Source organism: Spermophilus citellus (assembly GCF_964194105.1).
Source record: "Spermophilus citellus genome assembly, chromosome: 5".
Classification (NCBI taxonomy): Eukaryota; Metazoa; Chordata; class Mammalia; order Rodentia; family Sciuridae; genus Spermophilus; species Spermophilus citellus.
This window is the reverse complement of record NC_138186.1, coordinates 136636572-136658345: the sequence shown is the minus strand read 5'-3', so window position 1 is coordinate 136658345 and position 21774 is coordinate 136636572. Positions and strand designations below refer to the sequence as shown.

At 35.4% G+C, this 21774-nt stretch overlaps 1 protein-coding gene across 1 annotated transcript in view; it reads right to left on the bottom strand.

Moving 5' to 3' along the window:
- The window catches only part of LAMA2 (laminin subunit alpha 2), a 576405-nt gene that overhangs the window by 20169 nt on the left and 534462 nt on the right, over nt 1-21774 (bottom strand). The window contains exons 51-56 of the mRNA XM_081295188.1: nt 18850-18988; nt 13794-13914; nt 10535-10711; nt 5761-5909; nt 522-698; nt 151-319 (exon numbers count right to left, since the gene is read on the bottom strand). Coding sequence (XP_081151314.1) covers nt 151-319; nt 522-698; nt 5761-5909; nt 10535-10711; nt 13794-13914; nt 18850-18988 — 932 coding nt within the window. The remainder of the gene's footprint in view (nt 1-150; nt 320-521; nt 699-5760; nt 5910-10534; nt 10712-13793; nt 13915-18849; nt 18989-21774) is intronic.

Here is a 21774-nt window from a genome sequence, read left to right as displayed (position 1 = left end):
AACACATAAATAAAAATAACTCAAGGTAGATGTGAGAGGAGTAGATTTTCATTTCCAATCCCAGCAATAGAGTATATCTGATTCCCTTGAACAATTCCCCTTCTGAAAAACGACTCAAAACACCAAGTGAATGGAGATATAAACACTCACATGTGCCACAGTTGGGCTGGGAGTAAGGAAGGCTGGGGTGGGAACTGGCTCAGGCTGGATAATGATTTCAGCTGGAACTCCTCCATCTTCATCTTCCAGGGGTTTCTGATGGGTACAGCGACCAATGTCTGCATTTTTGAAGGATACAGGCTGGGCAAAGTCCATGGGGCTAATTGAATGGAACAAAATTTTTTTTTATTAGTTTTCATTCCTCCATAATGAATCAGACTGCCATGCCCTCCCTTTTAAGACCCCCAGTTCAGTCTTCCAATTCTAAATTAAGACCTTCATAATTTCCTTTCCTCATGATTTTGGATAATGTTAGTGATCCTCAAATTGAAAAAAAAATAGTAGAAAGGAGTATTACTTACACAGAGTTAATAACAAGATTCCACACACAGCCTTCAAAAGGAGGAATGTTTCTGAGTGGGGGAGGTTGGAATTCAGGTGGAGCACCCCCAATGAAAAGCTTTTTGACTTCAATAGCCTGTTCTACTGTGAGATTTTGCATGTGTCTTTTATCTTCATCGACTTGAACAGTGAAGATGCTAAGATTTTTAAAATAAACAAACATGAATCACATATTATTCAATACAGTTGGAAATCTCCTTCCTGCCGCCCCTCACCCATCCTTTCTACAGCGTTTAGGTGATCCCAAATTGGCTGATTTGGAACTCCACATTAACCACTGTTATTCTTTCCCCAGCATTTTGTCCCTTATCTCTCTTAACTGTCCCTGAAAGCTTACTGAAATCAGGCAATGTGCAGAAGCAAAATGAGCCTCTGGTAGAGGGGACAGCTGTAGTCTGCAGCCCAAAACATGAGCCTGTGAGCACAGGGGCTCCTGTGCTGAGCAGTGATGTCTAATCCTGTAAGGATCAGTTGGTTAGGCACAGCATGGGGTCACATTTTGTTTGACTCTTTATTTTTTGGTTTGTGCTGGCTATTCTCTTCTTGCTAGGGGACAAACTGTACTCCTGAGAGCTTTGACTTCAGGAATCAACAGCAAACACTGTACAGTACGTTGTTTTATAAAGATTGTAGCTGCTGGCTTTTGAATAGAAGAGGCAGGCAAGAACACCAAGCTCATTGTTCCTTGCAACAATTTTCCTTAGTGGCTGTTTCATTACTTTCCCTAATTTGCTTATGAGAGATAACTCACACACGACTAATTGAAAACCTCATGCTACTGATTTACAATAATCCTTGGATCCTGGGGCAAAGAATCAGGAGACAAAGTTGCAATGACCAAATGCATTTTCTCTTTTGTTGTTGAAGTAGGTTTTCAGCTTGGTTCCAACAGTCATCTGGGTGCCATTAGTGATAAATGTCATCAATATTAGTCACCAGCCCCAAGATCATAAATGGATCACTGAAAACTTACTTCCTATTTGAAAATTAAACCAAAGTACTCTGGTGGACAATGCAGTCCTAAAGGGCTATCTTACTTGATTTTATAAGTTAAAAACAAAACAAAAACACATACACATGTGGAACTGGAAACAATATAGTAAGGCAACAAATTGTTACTGATTATGGATCCACTTTGATACAATTCAAAAGAGAAAAGAACAAAAGATGGATTTTGCTATGGCTCAAGATATCACTTTTCAAGGGGGTGTACAGGGAATTGGTCAGATTTAGTTTCAAAGGAAAAATTATGTTTTTAAGAAACGAGATTGTAGAAGAATATGTAGGCAAATATCAGGAGGTGCAACTTCATTGCTAAGAGCATTGGAGGTTTAGGAGACTTAAGAAGCCTCTCGCTTCTGGATATGTGTGACTCACTGAGACACCCCTACCCCCACTCCCGCCACCCCATGTTTCTCCCTTCAATTAAAAGCAATCTCTTGCTTACAGATGAAGTGGTGCTTCTAGGGGCTTTAATGAGTGTGTAAGCCACTCTTAAAGAGAGCAAATCTCTGCTCTTGATTAGAGTTTTAAGGAGCCAGGAGCCCTCCTTTTTCTGGTGTAGATTCTATAGTTGGCTTCTGCCCCAAGGACCATGATATAAGTCCTTTGCTACTAGATCCTGGGGTAGTGATGTGGAATGAATGAGGGCTTTCAGAAGGAACAGACTGGAATTAAGTGCTAATGTGGAAGCCTACTAGTGCTGTGACCTTGGGCAAGTTATTTAATCATGCTCAATTTCATTTCATTCATTTATAAAATGGAGATAAAAATACCTACTTCAAACACTGGAAAACATTAATTAAGGGTTTCCCCTGAGGCTGTTTTACTTAATAAGGGCATTGCTAGAAGACAATAGCTGGATTCAGCTCATATTTTACACATTAAGTGCATCAAATCTAAATGATTTATGTAGTACTTATGTACAGAAGGACTTTACCAACGTGGCCATTATGAATCTGGTGTGTTTTCTATTTTTTTTTTAAATTCATGTAACAACTTTTTACTGAGGTTCTTCTTCTTTGTGCAAAACACCATAATAAATGCTGCATTACCTATTAATATTATGACAGGTCAGCTCTATTGTCATTATTTTCTTTTACAATTTTAGCGGTTGATTCTTAGGGTTTCATAATTAAATGTTTATATATATATATATATATATATATATATATATATATATATATATATATATATATATTTGTAGATGGACACAATATTTTTATGTATTTATTTTTATGTGGTGCTAAGGATCGAACCCGTGCCTCACACATGCGAGCCAGGCATTCTGCCCTGAGCTACAGCCCCAGCCCCTCATAATTAAATATTTTATTACTTACATTCTTTTCCTTTTTTGTTCAAAATATTGGTCCAAGACTTTTGTTTCTTCAAGCCACCACCAATTGAATTGCATATTAAATATCTTGACATTGTAATTTACATGAACAAAATTGAATCTCAATGATAAGGAAGAAAATATTTGGGTGGTAGTGTCCAAATCATGCTCTCATTCTGGAAACCCCAATTATGCCTGAAATATCTGACCCAACTTCATGGTCTTTAGCCTCATTTGGTACCTACATGTAGAATGCTTTCGCAGAGGAGAAACCCAATTCAGTTGCTTATCTTAGTTGCCTATTCAGCCATTTCAGGCCCTCATCCAGTTAGAACTGCTGAGGTAGATGCTGGGAGAAGTGTCAGAGGCTAGAGCACTCACAAAAAGCAGAGGTCACCGGAGTACCAAGAAATTAGATAACAAAGTGATTGAAATGAGATTTTTTTGTTTCCAGAGGAAGGGGTAGAAAAGAAGAACAAATGAGGAAAGAGGAGTAAAAAGAGGCAGAGGGGGAGACAGAAGTTTGATCTTGGGAAGTTTGTCCTATAATTTGGTCAAAACCCAATGATTTTATGAGGTGGTATTAAAAACACTATCTTATCCAGGGTTTTAGGAAAACCTAAATGGTGACTGACATTTATGGTCTGAAAAGTGTTGAGAGAAAGCAATATTCCTAAAGTATATTATAATCAACTTGAAGTAAAAGAAACCTTTAAGGTCACAAGTAAGGATAAGAATAAATAGTTTGTCAAGCATGGATAGAAGTATTTAAGACAAATATGTCTGGGTTAAAAACCTGTCTCTGTGTTTCTGATATGTGATTTTGTGCAATTCAGTTACTTCTTTCTCATCCATGATGAAATAATATTAATACACTTCTCATGTACATTTAGAATAATTAACAAGCAATGTCTGTGTAATATTTGACAAATAATATCATAGAATTGGTATATGAAGCATTAAAATGTTTCAGAGTGAAGTTCAGGTGGACATTAGTGATCTCTGGTTAATCAGTTTTATGGAGTACCTTCTTATAAAGTAGAGGGTAATGCTGTTTCGACCTTAGAACACTGAAAAAGACATTATGGAAGCAAATGTGTTCTTGTTTTGGCACAGAGTTCAGTGACTAAACACTAATATGTTCAACATTATCCTGTAATTAACAGTGAATGGCAAGACCGTTTGTTTATATGGCCAATTAGCAGAATGACCAGTTTTCAGGGATGTACTATCCACTGAGCTTAATCAAATGAAGGCTGGATTGATAGTCAACAGCTGTGAAGCTGGCGTAATAAAATGCCCTTCTTGAAGAGACACCTGTTAAAAGGACACCTTAGTACAACCTCATAATGCATTTGGGGATTTCAAAATTCTTTCTCTAGAAAATAATACATTTTGGGTGATCTGGGATCAACTATATTTCTCAAATTTGCATTTCTTAATTGAAATACTTTCAAGTTCACAGACTCTTAAAAAAAGTTCTTCCCACAGTAAGAAGTATTCATTTTTGGCAAAGGGCATAAAATCTAGTCAAGAAGAAATGTAAAATCATAATCTAAAGTGTTCCTTCAGGTTTGAATGCAAAAATCCAGTCTGCTGTTCTTTTTGGAAACCACAACTACAATATCTGGCTGTTAAATTGGTAAAAGTTCTGATTTTGTCCAACTATTGATCGCTCATTTGTCTTAATCATGGTTTCTAAACATCTTGGTTAGTAGACGCTGCAGGAATGCTTAGCATCAATTCAGCCTACAACCTAATGCTCTATGTAATAATAACAAAGCGAGCTGAGGAAAGCTTTATTATTTACTTAGATGATAAGAAATCCTTATTATTCATCTAAACTGTTATCTATACAAGAGGATAATTAGAAAATATAGATCTTTAGCTACAGAATAGCAACTGCTTGTTTGAACTATTGCTACACATTCATACTTGTGTTTCATTTAAAAGTATTCTCTGTGTTTTGAGGTTTCATTATATTTGATTTCTAGCTCTTTTCTATGCTTCAGTCTAATAAATGGATTGCTTGTTTGGAGGGCTGAGGCCCCTGCAGTCTCTGGGTTTCTGTTTTCTTTTTCTCTAACTGTCCTTCAAAACTAATTAACTTTCTGAGTTGTACAATATTTTGATGAAAAATACTGATGAATTTCCAATAAAGAAAGTATTAAGTATGGTAACAACTGAAGAAACAGGAAATCGGTTTGTGTACTGTTAAAGCCAATTCCCTAGATCAGAGCAAGGGGGGGCAGGTGCTATTGTGGATCTGTGGAGTGGAGGTCTCCATGGAAGGATTGTGGGGTAGTGGCCATTCCCCTTCTCTACCTTGACTCTGATCCTTCATGAAGGTACTGCAGGAACTCTGCACACCCTGGGGAGGAGACAGGGATGAAACACGCACACAAGAGGCTCAGTAGGTCATGCAGCTGCTGTCGCCACGCTACCATATCTGTGACAGGTTTCTAAGCAGCTGCCATAACTGCTTTAGAACCTGAATGAAATCAGAGCTGCCAACGGTTGCTGGCTCTGGCTGAGCTTTTACGTGAGCTTTACTATGTGCGTGCCTTATTTGAGGAGAGAGTATTGAGAGATGAAGAAGGAGGGATTTTTCTTATCTCTAGATTCAGAAGATTCATTTGGTTATTCCAGAGGTGGAACAGAGACCTATAGAGGATAAAGCTGTTAAGAACAGAATTCTTAAGGGTCTGGCTAAATGAGGTTCCTGAAATACAAAGTGTAAGAAAAGGAAATTAAGGTACTTTTTCATTTTATGATGGATAGTATATCTATACACACTGAAGTTCAGGCAGAGACCAAGGCTGGAAAGGAAGTTGACACAGTAAGTATTCTAGTGCTATAGTTACCCTCTAGTTCTCTCCACATGAACAGAATGTTCTCTCCCATCATGAAACAGACTTGGCTCTGGTCTGACAACAATTTTCCTCATTGTTCGTGTCCCCATGGAGAGATGCACTTCCAGACGACCCTTGTTGAGGAATATGGCATAATAGGCCTGCAATGAGAAATGGTTATTGAAGATGAAAAGGAGACTCATCTATGGCTTAGCTGTAAGATGTTCTGACAGTGCCACAATTTCATCTGGCCTGAGATCTTACTGAAGACAACTCAATATTTTCTTAAACAGAGTTGTTAGAGTATTTGGCAATGTCTTTTTAACCATTTACCATTTTTGCTTGTTAGATGATGTGGAAAGTGCAGATAGTAATATAGCAGTTCTCTGCCAAGCAGGTTTGTAATGCTGAATCTAACAGCTGTGTTTGAATTGGTCCTCTAACTCACAAAAGAACACAAAGGGTGTCCACAAAATCTGTCTCTCTTGTATTCACAGGCGAAAGGCTGGCCTCTGGAAATGAGGTCTGACTCTCAACCTCATGGTATTTTGAATGTTTAGACTTCAGTTTGCTCTCGATCTGGTGTGATAGATTTCTATCACAAACATGTAACTTGTCTCCCACATTTAGAAAGAAGGAGACAATTTTTTCATCCACAAACACGTCTGCCTCTTCTTGCTGTGGTTACCATAGCAACCAGTATGGTTTTGATATCTGATTGTGAACCCCGGGGAGCTTGAATGCAGTCCTCGTCCCCAAAGCAGATGCCAAATACATTTCCTTTCTTGTGGACCACTGGGCACCCACTGCACATGATCACAGGGTCCTCATGAGTAACCTATGGCAGTGGAGATGGTTTCTATCAAAATCCTCATGTCTTCAATACTGTACTGAATCATCTACGCAGGTCCACGTCCAGCACAAAATGATCTGAGGATCTAGATTAGTACTCACCATTCCCCAAAGGGGCAGCCACAAACTACTTACTTGAGCATTTCTCAGCTGTTTGACATCACAAACCCATTTAGCAGAACACAATCACAAACAACCCTCTGCATATCAAAACTGTTATCTTTGAAAGCTAAAACATGTCAATTTAATCAGCATTGATTCTACAACAGACCGGTACTATTTAACCTCCTTTCCTTCTTCAGATAACAATCACTATGCAATTTTTAAAAATTAGATATTAGATATTCATTATCATTAAAATTCTGGAACATTAAATTTTATTTCTAATTTATTTTGTGCTATAGTACTTCATGTTTTCTTATTTTAATTGTTTTAATAGGAACATGCTCTACTTAAAGAAATATCCTGAAAGCTGGTGACTCAGGTCCTCTTAATTAGTACTGATGAAGGGAAATTTGAAGCCAGTAAGTAGGTAGTACTTCATTATTCTGCAATGAGCAAGGAAACAAATATAGTGTAGTAGAAATGTATTTTGGAATGTTAGGTCTGGTCTCCCTATTATAACTAGCTTATCATTTGTAACAGTGAGAAAATAATTTTATTTTTCAGGATTAAAGGATAAAGGATTTAAAGGAGCTCTCATGTTTTATGTTTATTCAGTGATTATTTTGTGCAGTGAAAAATGAAATAATGCTTTTCTCCCTCTACTTTCCAAAAAATATTTTATTATGACTATTTGACACATTCCTCATAGTGTGATATACATACAAATGATGAAGTTGTGTTCATACTGTGCAGTAAAATCTGCCTGTGAATCCATCACTTAATTTAAGAAACTATTGTTATATCTCCTATGAGCTTCTTGAACCCATCTACCTCCTTCCAGAGGTAACTACATGTCAGAGGCAACCACTAATATGGATTATACCTTCATTATTTCCATGTTTTTAAAAAGTTATTTTTAAAAATGCACATATACATACCTGTAAATGGAGTTATTTACTGCTTCTTGTATTAAAAATCTATAAATAGTATCATTTTTCATTTCCATATGGCTTCTATCCATCCATGTTGTCTTGTTTAATTACAATTTATTCCTTGTGGCTACTCTTAATATCCCATTATGCAAAAATGCCAGTTTGCTTATTTGTTCTCGGGTTCATGAGGATGAGGTGGTTTCTACTTTTTCTGCTATGGTTAGAAATGTTTCTATGAGCATTCTTGTACGTGTCTTATTATGCAGCTGTGAAAGAGTCTGGGCATACACATGGGAGTGGAAAGTTCAACTCTATAAGATTGTGCCAAATCACTTTCCAAAGAGACTGTAGCCACTCCCTCTTTTCTTCCAGCTGTGATTGAGAGTTTCCTTTGACCAAGGTCTTCCCAATACTTGGTAAAATGATATTTCCCAGTGTTTTCTCATTTTAAGTGGTCTAAAAATCTAGTGTGGCCTGAAGTTGCACTTCTCACATTACACTGAGGTTGAACATTTTAAAAATATTTTTGGATTAATCATGTTTTCTCTTCTCTGAAATGTCTAGTCAAATCTTCATTATTGTCTCTATTTGTTTTTCTTTTCGGTTTGTAAGAGTTACTTTTATATGCTGGTTATCAGATTTTTTTAATTGACCTTTAATGAATGAATTAATTAATTATGTGGGGCTGGGATCAAATCCAGAGCCTCACCGGTGCTAGGAAAGTGCTCTATCACTGAGCCACAACCCCAGTCCTCATTTACCAGATTTTTGAAGGTTATATATTCAGTAACTTTCCAGGCTGGGGCTTGTGGTGTGTGTGTGTGTGTGTGTGTGTGTGTGTGTGTGTGTGTGTGTAGAGAGAGAGTTCTAATATTAATGATTTTTTTTGCTTCTATTTTGTTCAATAAACCCTTCTCTTCCTCAAGATTGAAAGTTATCTTTCCATATTTTCTTCCAAACATGTTATTTTTCTTTCTATATTTAAGACTTTAATTCACTTGGAATTTATCTTTTTGGTTTGATATTAAGAAGAAATTCAGCTTCATTCTATTCATATAGATCACGAATTGTCCTAATATCATTCACTGAATGGGTTCACTGTTTTCTTAATGACTTGCAATGCCACTTAGTGTCAAATGTCATGTCCATCTATGCTTGGGATAGACAGGGTTTTCTTTTCTGTTTCACCAGACAGAATTTTCCATGAATGAATATCATAGCACTACAATCCCAAACTCTCATAATGTGCTGATATCTGATAGTCTAAGCTTATCATCTTATTCTTCAATTTCAGGAGTTTGGGAGGTTTTGGTCCTTGATGGAAATTTTTATTGGTACATTATAATCATGCATTATTACATTATTATTAATACATTATTGTAATTGGTACATTACAATAGTGGGACTTATACATGCAAACAATATAACAGTATAGCTTGGTCAATTTCAATTCCAGTAGCTCCTCTTTTCCTCTTTCTATTATGGTCTCCTTTCTATTATGATATAAGATACTGAAATTGAATCACTTTTGGGAGAATTGACATATTTTTAATATTGAGTCTTTCCATTAACATGTTGAATACACTCATTTATTAAGGACTACTTTAATGCCTTTCAATACACTTTTATAATTTTCTTCATCTAGGTCTAACTTGTTATATTTATTCTTAAATTTTATGCTTATTCTTATAGTATGTTTTCTTATACTTTTTTCAGTTCAATAATAATAACTATTCTTGGGTTTAAATTTGTAACAAATGAATAAGAATACTTGCTATAAATTTTTACAGATGGCCAAGGAAATTTCTTCCTCTTCTCACTTTATTTTAAAATTAAGAATGGGTGTTATGTTTCACCCAATGTTTTTTCTGTATGTACTGGGATGATTAGAGGATATTTAGATTTGCTAATATTAAATGATCCCTGCATTCCTGAGATAACCCAAATTACTCATGGTTTCTAATATTTTGTACAGGCTATATTATTTTTAGAAAAAGAATAAGATAAGACTTTATCACATATATTATTGATTAAATATTAAATTCTAAAATTAAAAAAAACACATATAATAAAAAAACATCACATTTGGTTCACAAAGGTATGTGCACATTTGAGGCCATACTTGTAAAGCATTTCACTCTTCTGATAATGGTGGGCTAGGTAATTTCTATGAATGCTTTTATTGAGAAAAAATAGGTTAAATAAAAAGAATACAATGAAAAATTATAATGGAGGGTATTGAGGAGTACCAAAAGAAGTAAGAGTTCTGATGCCTAAATCTGAGTAGTTGAAGGATTGTTTTTAAAAGAATCAAATGATTAGGGAATGTAAATACTCAAAGCAGATGCTCCTTAGGCTTTATTTTAACATTCTTGAGTTAGACTGGGCTATAGTGGTTCGTGCTTCTATCGATTGGGTGCCACCTATGCCAGGTCCTTCTCTGTGTCCAGAGAGGCTGGATTGGTCAAACTCTAACAGACAGCATTGCCTCAGCTAGTACAACTGGGAAGCTGATCCTAGAAGAAATTTAAATTTAAGTTGAACAAACCTTAGCTGAATCTCTACAGATCTGATAAAGTGTTAACCTTAAAGAAAAGAAGATTAATATAATTTGAATAGATTATAACCTTCCCACTTACATATGAATATGCGAAGTACTATATGAAAGGTTGGTGCAAATATAGGTGTGACTCAGCACCTCAAATTGACAACATGAAAATATAGAAAAGTCAATTGCCCTAAGAAGGTGATGTGGGGGAAATAGGAAGACAATAGGATAAATGGAATGATTAATACTGGTTAGCCAAAATGAGAGTTGAAATCAATGATGTGAATATAAAAATATACAAGCAATTGAAGCACAAGGGAAAATCCATTGTTAACAGGGGTGAGAGTACCTGTCCAGTCTGCCTCCGTTTTCTCCTAGGTGGTGCTGATACTCCTCCGCTTCCCAAGAGAATGATCCCAGACTCATTCTTGGTGCTGAAGGACAGATTGATTTCTGTGCCTACATCAATCGACACAGGAATAAGTTCCACAAAACCAGGCTTGGGGAAGCTAACTGTGTAAACATTCTGGGTAAAAGGAGAAGAGGAGAAGAAATCATTAGAAATGAATTTTAATTTCTTCATTGCAGGCCATGTGATTATTAAATATACTGTGGTTTAGAAAGCATAAAAACCATTGTGATGTGGAATACTTAAATGCAGTTGAAGAAATATTATTTCTAGTTAGAACTTTGAATATTTTGAGAAGTTCGGGTTAAGATTAAAATGATGAGCTGGGCATGGGGGTGCACGCCTGTAATCTCAACAGCTCAGGAGGTTGAGGTAGGAGGACAGCCTCAACCAAAAGCAGGCACTAAGCAACTCAGTGAGACCCTGTCTCTAAATAAAATACAAAATAGGGCTACGGACTTGGCTCAGTGGTCAAGTGCCTCTGAGTTCAATTCCTGGTTAACCCTTCCACCAAAATACAAACAAACAAACAAAAAAATCAAAATGATGGCCTTGGCTTTCAGTCTAGAACTTCTGATTAAAAACAGAGATCACTATTGACAGATAACATTTTCTTTCAGTTTAAGTCTACCTTGCTAGTCAGATGCAGCAGCTTGAACCTATAATTTTAGCTATGGGGGAGGCCAAGTTGGAGAATTACTCAAGCGTAGGAATTTGAGATCAGCCTGGGCAACATAGTGAGACTTTTGTCTCAAGAAAAAAACAAAACAAAACAACAAAATCCCTTCAAACAAAACACCTGACTACCTTGTAAAATCTCCTTGAAAATATTATAATAAATCCCTTGAGTATACTCTATCAATTATTTTTTTTTGTTTGAAAGATGAGTAGAGCGTGGTCTATGTCTCATTCTTCTTCTTGATGAGTCCACAAGCAAAATGTTCATTAGTTATCAAATATGTAAATACTTTCTGGAAAAAAATTAAAAATTGGAGCCTTAAAAACAAAACTTTAAAAATACTATTTTTTTTCTCAAAATGAAAATTATACCATTGTTCTTACTGATTATAAAATTAAGCTGGGTGTGGTGGCTCATGCCTATAATCCCAGTGGCTTGGAATGCTGGGACAGGAGGGTTCAAAGCCAGCCTCAGCAACTTAGCAAGGTCCTAAGCAACTTAGTGAGACCCTGCCTCAAAATAAAAAAAAAATGTTCCTGTGTTCAATCCTTGGTACCAAAAACTAAACAAATAAATAAACACAATAAAATAAAATTAATAAACTATGTTTTAGACAGTAATCAAGTGCAAAATGGACAATCCCAAAGCTGTGTGGAAATGGATCCTTTTTTTAAATATTTTTTTTTTTACTTTTTTTTCAATATCTTTATTTTGTTTGTTTGTTTGTTTGTTTGTTTGTTTACGTGGTGCTGAGGATGGAACCCAGTGCCTTACTTGTGCGAGGCAAATGCTCTGCCACTGAGCCACAACCCCAGCCCCAAACAGAGCCTTTTTATAATTTACCCATTCATTCATTTTACCTTTCACAACCTTTACCCCTTTCTTTCTGCTCCTTCCTGCATTTAAACTGAATCATGGCAAGCATATTCATTTGGGATCTCTCTTGCACTGAAGTTTGTGGGCAATGTCTCTCTGTCAGTAAATACAGACCACCATTACTTTTAATTGCTGGGGGACTTTTTGCTACTATCAATGTGCTTTCATTTATTTAAGTATGTGCATGTCTTTGGGCATTTATGGCACTTAAAATATTCATTTTTGAAGTTCTGAATTGCGCTGGAGTAAAAGCAAGGGATCTTTTCATGTGGGCTGTCTTTTCCCTCCACAGTGTTTCAAGCCCAGTTCAATGACACAAGAGCGGGTAAAATGTGTAATCTACTTTCTGTTCCAATTTTCAAATCACAGAGTTTTAGATAGTTCAGATAAAACTACTGTGCAGACATTTCAATATTTATCCAAATCAAATTTCTTCCTCATATTTTCCTTGTAAAATAATTTCTGGTTACTGCAAATCACCTTTACAGACTCATCATTTCCATGCATACAGACTATTCATTTTCTGGACAGTTTTCCATCTTCATGTATATATCTTTTGAATGTGGATGAGAGTTAGGCTTTGAAGATTAAAATGCTCTGTAACATTTTCTTTAAGAAGCAAGTATGGATCCTTAAAGTTTTAATTCTTGATGCATTTCCATTTTCCTTCTTCCTAAGCTCAGGGTGAGTGTCTATGGCCAATTCTAAATTGGAACCTGAGGCTATGAACAATGAAGTCCTGACAGTTCTGTTCCAGTCTTTAAACCTCATTGCTCTGAAGGCAGATTCACTCTTTCTTTTCCCCTGTCCTCTCTTCATTTCTTTGAACTTTACTGGAGTGCTTTAAAACTATCTTAATCCAAAGCAGCCGTCAAAATGAACAGTTGTATGGTATCAGGGAAATTAAAAATTTGTGTGATATAGTTAACATTTTGTTATTTATAAAAGCTCATCACCATTGAATGCCTATAAAATTCTTATTAATGTTTTCTATTGACAATTGGCTTTTGTTTATGTTTCAAGAGAGCAGAGCTGTGTCCTCAGTCTTTCGCACTCAACACTAACTGGGGAGTCTGCGGAACAGTCAAGTGGAATCCAGGGCCTCTTACAAGAACAAAATAAATAAAAAATCAGAGATTCTGGAGATTTTGGCTAACAAAAGACTTACTGTTATGTTACAGAAGTCTTTGCAAAGTAGGAAGTTGCAAGTCCCCATCTACATTACTTCAAAGACAAGGGGCTATACCCTAATGGGTATGGTACAAATTACTACTTTTTATTAAATGCTTAAACTCCTAATACATTCTCAAAAAATTAATGTTGCTAATAGATCTATATATAATGCAGATAGATAAAACGAATCTAAAATAGATGACAGAAAATGATAAAAATTAGTGTTGGAATGGAAGGGAGAACCAGAGATATATTAATACTAAAGATACATTTTCTTCATTTGGGAAAATGGAGCACAATCTCTATAACACCATTACCATCACAGAACTTTATAGCATGCTTCAATCTTGCTTTACCATTTATGTATAGCTAAGACCAGGATCTGTAGAAATTTATTAACAAGAACACCCAAACTAAGTAAATGAAAAAGTGATAGGGATGTGTTTAGGGAGGCTTTAAAAACAGACTAACCTCCAGCGAACATCCTTTGGTAACACCAACGTAATCAGGACTACTGAGTATGTTGTATGGAGTTCTTGAAATTTCAATATCTTTGAGGCAGCCAGAATATTTCTTCACATTTACTTCTGGCCTATTGAACAGTCAAATGGAAAACAAAAGCAAAGTCATGAGTGTGATGGCAGCAAAGTCTCTGATGATGGGAGGAGGTCATATGGAGCAAAGTGGCACATAGCTCAGTCCATGTCTATCAAACTGCTCATGCGCACATGTACCTAGCACACACCATGCTTTCCAATATCTGCTGGTTGACCACTCTGCAGAAGAAGTCTTGTTGTAGTTCTTATTCTCTTTAAAATAATTTCTCATAGTATTCCATACAAAGTACAGAAATTAATTGATTTATTGTCTTCATGTGCATAATGAAGTGTTTCTTTTTTCCATTAAAGATAAGAAAATTATGAATAATCAAACTACATACAAAAACATCTTTTAAAAGTTACTTCAAATTTAGGGAAAATAGCTGGAACCATTAATTTTGAAAAAAAAATTCTCTTAGTGAGATTTTGGAGAAGGCAGTTAAAGAATAATGTACACTTTTTAAAAAAGCTTTTAAGTAAAGCAAAGCCTAGAAACATTCTTCTGGGTTATGTAGCCTAAAAACAGATATTTAAAAATTAAGTTACAAATCAACCCCAAAGTTTATATTCTATATTGGAGCAATAATGAAACAAAGCAACTAAATGTAAAAAAAAAAAAATACATTATTTTTTCCTATAGGTTGGGAAGTGGCTTCTATACTCACACTAAACTTGAATGTTTACTTTCTGCTTACTGCTCTTTCAAACAAAGCCAACCTGCCAGAAGATTGGAAAATGAACCCTTTGCCTTTGAGAACAGCATGTTGCTCTGAGTTACTATGTGACATTATATAAGTGATCTGACTTCTGCAGGACTCAGTGCACTTAGATATGAAGTGGACATGATAATAATAATGGTAGTACCTGCATTTATCATGTTGTGAAATTTGGATAGGTCAAAAAAAGAGCACAGCACATGTAAGTGCTCAATAAACATAAACTAGCAGTATGTCCATGGTGCTGACCCCTCCTGAGTCTAAAACAGTGCTGTCCAACGGAAATTTCTGTGATGATGAACACATTCTGTTCTGCACTAAGTCAAGTGTTACTAGCCACCTGTGGCTACTGGGACTTGCAAGGTAGCTTGTGCCAATAGGAACTGCATATTGATTGTTATTTGTTTTTAACTGAAAGTTAAATAGCCAATAGGGCTAGTGACAATTATGCTGAACAGTGAGTATATAGAGGTAAACATGCGATTTTTCCTTATGTAGTGTTAATATCTTGAAAAGTGTCCAGTCCACACCAATATTGTGCTTGATAGGGTAATGATTAATTCTCTTCTTACAGTCCCCTGATGCCAAGTTTTTCTTTTTCATCTTAATAAAAACACATGGCATGAGGAAAAACAGGTGGGAAAGCAAATTAGAACCTGGCAGTGTGTATTAGGTGATTTATTTCATGTCAGGTATTTATTCAGTCCCCCACCCCCAGCCCTCTCTCGCTCTGGAACTTTTCCTTTGATCATTTCCTTTGGTTCTCAAGGTCTCCTCCTCCTGTTCTTTCAGTTAGTAGTTCTGAAGAACATGCCTAACTGGAAGGTAAGTATTGAGCTAAGATTCTTCTTGTAAAAAGCAGAGGGAATAAGTGAATTTCATTTGCAGTGTTCATTTGCTTCCAAATTTTCCTTTAGGGGAAGAAAGATTTATCACAGTTTTCTCAGAAGTCTTGTAATAAAGTACATTTGTCCTACAAGTTCATTGTTTCATGGAAATATAAAGTACCATTTCCAAATACAATGACTTAGAAAGCTGAATGTTCTGAAAATCATGAGGGTTAAGTAACGACAAATGGAGATCAGATTCCTAAAGGTAGTCATAGGTCTCTGTTTCCTGAGGGTCACCACTCAAGGGCAAATTTCAAAGCTGCACAGTACCATTCCAGAGTTTTATTAACATATATTTCAACTGGAAGCCAGACTTTGCCTTTTAGTCATCTCAGCAAACAGATAGCATGACTAGTCTCATAACAGTATCATGATAAAACAACTGTTTCATTTTTTTTCCCACTTTCTGATATTAAGTCTGGCTTTGCTTTAAAATTTTCTTGGATCCATTAGACTTCATTATCTCCTATCCAGAAATTTGGCATAGTTAGGCTCTTAAATGCTAAAATACCACAAATCAGCTTTAGCCAGAGTGTGCCAACCCTGCACATCTCTGGGGTTGATGACTCATCTATAAAGGCTGCTAATTCCTGCTAATGCCTGTCTGTAAGTAAGAATTAATGCACCTGAGAAGGTAGGGGGACCATTCGAAAACTTCTTCATTGTTAATTCAAACAGTTGTTTTAAACAGTATTTCCAGAGATTCCTTTCACTTGGCTCCATAGCTAATTCTAAATAAACACAGCAACTATATAAGCAGCTTTGCTAAGAGGTGCAAAGGCCCCATGGATATTTGCATATTTGCAGGCCTGCAAAAAGCAACAAGGCAGTGATAAGCATTTGGGAGCACTGGTAGACTGTTCAGCAGACAGCCTGGCACCAGGGAAGCCAGAGTCTGGAGAATCAAGAGACCTCTTTGCTCTGTCCCCCTGGAACTAGATTGTGTCCATACACTTGAGCAGTGGTGCTTGGAGCATGTGCTACTGGTCAGGAGTGGAGCACTGCACAGTTGGTTGAACAAGTAAGCAGAGCAAATCTGTCATCGCTGGTGAAATATCTCAAATTGCAGCTCAACTGATGGTGGGGAAGCAGCAGCATCTTTGTAAGTGAAGGGCAGCATGAGAACTCTCTCAGAATGCATTATTTGCTCATGAAATGTACTATGAATAAAGCTGTGCAGGTGTGGCTCTGCTTCTGCACTGCTGCTTTATCTAAGAAGCCATATTTAGCCAACCCATGCACTTGAAGGAGGCATGCATAAATTTAAATTTTACCTTGCTTTCATACTAAGTCATAGGGTGGGGAGAGAGAGAGAGAGAAAAAAAACAATTTACTTATAATTGCATTTTCATTTAGCAAAACAATAAACTTTAACTATAAATCTTCTTTTAAAAAAACTCATCTCACAGAGAAGAAATTTAAAAACCTGACAGAATAGAAAATAGATAGGTGCCCTTGACTGAAGTGAAATTAGAATTCAAAGATGACCAGTTTCCACACTTTTCTCTTGAATCATTTTTAGTTTGGAATATAAATTTAAAGTGCTTATTCCATCAATATAATAAATGGGAAAATGCACAAACATAGTGTTTATGAGAAGATTATGAATACTGCTCTCAAATAACTTGAGCTTAACAAAATATCTAAAAATAATTTAAGTCAACCACATAGTCTGCACTTTATCATGATGAGATATGTCTGTATACATAAAAACAGGTAACTATGAATGCTTGGTTCCTTTGTCAATCACAAATATACATCTAAAGATTATTCTGAAATAATATACCATACTACGATAATATTATAATTATAAATGCTATACTGAGAAAATTAAAAAAAAAATCCCAGCAGAGCAGATTCACTGGACATGTAGTCTCCAAAACAACTAAGACAAAATCTCTTCTCTATGAAATTACATATCCATGGTTGTAGATCATTCCTAAAAATCACTTTATGATAATTAAAATCACCACTAGAATAAATGAAGATAGATATAGATAGCCTTATTTTGAATGCACTCAGTAGAATATAGCTAATGAGTTTACAAAGTAAGTCTTACATTTGAACAACTGTTGAATCCTTAGTATTTAGTAAGGTGGCTGGCACATAGTAGATGCTCAACTAATATATGTTGAATACTTGTTTCCAAACTGGATGTCCAAGTATAACTGTGTCTCTATATAGATGCATTTGATTTGCAATGATTTTTCTAACCTGAGGCTTTAAATCTATATTCCTAACACAAATAAGTACTTTATAATGTAGATGAATGCATAACTAGTTGATTTGCACCAAGAAGCTTATCAACTCAGACTGCTAAAAGACTAATAATTAGATAATGTCCTGGTCTATGAGTTTTGATTCAGGAGAAAAACCTTTCAATTTGCATGCTACTGATGTAAAAAAGGAGACTAAAGTTTCACTGCTCCATTAGGAAATACAAAGATAACTGACACCACACTTTTCCACTATAGTATTATGAAATTTCTCCAAATGTAATTTGTCTTTGTGGAGTAGGAACACCTAGATAGAACTTTTATACCCATTAAAAACTATCAAACTAAACAAAATACTCTGTATGTAGTAAACTCTAATGATTTATCCAAATCAATTTGTTCCCTTCTAATCAAATTCATTTCACATTTATTAAGGATCAAATACTTTCTATTGTTTTTCTTATGTTTTATAATAAGCATGGCATTGACATTATGGTACAGAAGATTTCTGACATTTTTTTAGTTATTTTTTTGAACTGTCTAAACTATGAGCTAAAGATGTTTCCCCATTCTTCTCACTAAAAAGCATATGTGAAAAATGATGAAAATATTGGCATGAGTATGGGAAAAACTAATACAGTTTTGTACTAGGCATATGGGAAAGCTCCAATATGCCATTATAATGCTAATGCTTAGCAATAAAATAGGTTATACTCACAGTATCCTGGAACACTGACTAATTTCCAGAACACTAAGCAATGTCAGAGTGCCATTACCTCCAGTGAATGTGCAAGAAGAACAGCAATTATAAGACCCACATTTGACTCTGGCTTCTACTTTTAATTACTTTCATAATTCTTTTCAGCAGGTGCATATAAGGGAAGCAGTGATTCTAATCCATCTCCTCAACAAAGATGTCAAACTAATCCTTTGATTTCTAAATCCTGGTGTTGTTCTAACATGCAACATGATTTTTTTTAATTAGACCTTTTCTGCTGCTAAAGGTTATATGGCATTCCTATTGTAATTAAACTTCAGAACTCTAGTGAGCAGAATGACCATTTAATTAAAACTTAATCCTTCATTTTAAATATATGCTAAATTACCTCAAGTTTCTCAGGGTTGGCAGGCCACCAAAATATATTTTGTCATCTGCTTTCAAATCAAGACCAAAGTTGTTTCCAGAAGATGAAGTTGCTATGTTTTCCTCCTGGTTGGTATCTATATCTACAATGGATATGTTGGCTGTAAAGGAAATAGGAAGTTTAATTGGAGCAAACCAATCACACCTATATCATCACTGATACTTCAAGATAAATTTAGTTCAATTCTGAAATTAACATTGACTTTATCAAGCACTTGTACTATATTTAACCATTTATTAATTGAAGACACAACAGTAACACCAATAGAATAATTACTGACCTTTCCACAAACAAGAGAGCATGAAAATAATGGCTTGAATGTTAAAAAGGAACATCAATAAAAATAAAAGAGAGAAGTTTAGCTGGACAACAAAGAACTACTTGCTATAATTTTCCATAATATAGGTCAGTAGTCAGAAAATAAATTAGGATGGTGAAGTGCTACGATGAATGTTAATTAGAAATTAATTTCTAATATTTATTAGAAATATGCTGTGGCTCTTTCTGTAAATGTCAGTGTTCAAAAAACTATTGAAATTTAGAGCCATCTGCAAAGTGGTATGCTCTTGTGTAATATGGTTGTGCATGGAAATGTTGAAATGAGGATCTTTGGTCCTGCAAGACAGTGGGACCCATCTCCATGCTAAATCATGTTTTAGACTTGAAAGCTGAATGTTGTGAGTGAGGGATAGCCCTCAGGCTTTATTGCTTTTCTCTTATGTCTCTCAAGGTATTACTCATGTGATGAGGATAAGAATTCAGAAATAGGATAAAGGAAAGAAGAGTCATTCCTCTGCTTAGACTGCATTGTTTAGCAATGGAAATTCTTTATCATTGATTTTCCTCCCTCATTTGTAAGCGTCAAGCTAGGATTTTTCTGAATTATGTGCTTTCTCACCACACTATTTACTTCAACCTCTTCACCCAGTTTGGATCCTTGCTGTACATTCAGTTCATTAACATGATAGATTTCACTTCTTTGTCTATGCCTGATGCAGAATCTGAATTATCCCAGGGTTGAACATGGGCACTTTAACCAGCTGGTTATAATGGAATTTCTAAATGTTAATTCTTTGGATTGTAGTTTCTTGGATGTTCCTGGCTCAAATATATTTGATAAATACTGGGTAAAACAAAGTTAAACATACATCTGAACTTTACAGTTATTTTAACATACTAATGTGCAGTGCAATATTTCATAAGAGCAACATAGACTAAGAAGTATTTGACTCTTATTATTTCCTCTCAACTCACATCTTTTAGAATTGATATTATTGGTAACTATAAAAATATTAAATTCTAAATTCTATTGTAGCTGATAGTGCTACCATTCCCAAGGGATGTATCTTCAATAAAATCAAACACAATTGCCACGTAAAAAATGACTCAAATCAATTTCTCAAACCTATTGGTTCCTCAAATTCTCAAAGCAGACTTCTATAAAAACAAACAAATCAACTAAAAAGAACAATTATCCTATTAAAAATAGTAAGGGAAGATTTTATAATTTAATCATGTTCATAAACTTTAATTTTGTACAAATATTTAATTACTTTAATAAATATAATTAGTTTTTCATACATATATCTTTTAAATTAGACTGGTGGGTAAAAGAAAATAGATTTATAAAACTGTTTCCTAGGCTTCTTCATACATATTCCTTTTTATCTAGATCACAAAGAAGTTTTTATATGGTGCTGTTGACTGGAACATGAAAATCGTCTCTTTCTGCAGACTTGGTGGATATTTTAATGGTGTCTGTGAAATGAGATTCTGCCTCTATCACTGGCAAGCCAGGGATGGGAGGTAGTTTTCTTCCTTATCCCTGAGTGAATATATGCATTTTTAGAAATCACTCTAAGGAAAATTGATTAAAGAGTAGCAACACAATTCAATTGAAACTCACTGGCCCAGGAGTTCACTCCCGCAGGGAGGTGCAGGACGGCATATTTTTGTTAAGTTAGTGGGGGGCTTTATCCTATCCTTCATATGAGATAGTGGCCAAAGTGGATTCCACCGGGAAATGCTACTATTTGCTTTTATTTCTTGTGCCATTTCCTTTCCTTACAGAATAGAAAAATAAGCTATTTATACCAAATTTCAGAGTTGATGAGTTCAGTCATCATTTTTATAGGTAAGCAGGGAAATAAGAGTTTTCATTAAATAACAGACACTTAGTAGGGGCTTAACAAGTAATTTTATGATCAGTGCTGAGTTGTTATAAGCTAATTATTTTTACTTTGGTAATTCTTTTTTTTTCTCTCTCTCTTAATTTATCGAAAACCTATATAATTGTTCTTAGCTTTGCTTCCATACCAATGCACATGAGGGATATGAGATTATTAGTGATTATGGTTCTACTGATTGACTCCCAGGAAGATGGGGAATGCCCCTGAAGGACTGTATTTGACTTTCAAGGAGGAATAGTTTTATAAGTTAGTTGAGAATAATTAATATAAAACAACTAATCTGGTCACTGAAAAGAAGCAATAATCCAAATTGCTAAAGCCTTATTTCAATTACTATCCCACTATGCTGTAGAGTATGATATTGCTAAAATCCTTGAGAACACCCCACTCCCTGACACCCCTCACCCCCTTTTCCAGACCCAGTGGAGTAACTTTTGGTCCTCATCCTAATCTTTATGCAATATTTGATGCTACTAGCATTCTCAATATTTTGATGCTAGGAGTATACCCCTTCCTTCTAGAAATTTCTTATTTTGGCTCCCAGCATCTTACGCTTTTTAGCTTTTGTTCTCATTCTCCATCTCCTTCCCTATTTCTTTAAACATTTCTGAGATTTCCATGTTCCCTAATGCCCTTCCTTTTCTCACTTCTGTTTCATCCATCTGAGTAAATTCAAAGTTAACTCAGACTTAATGTG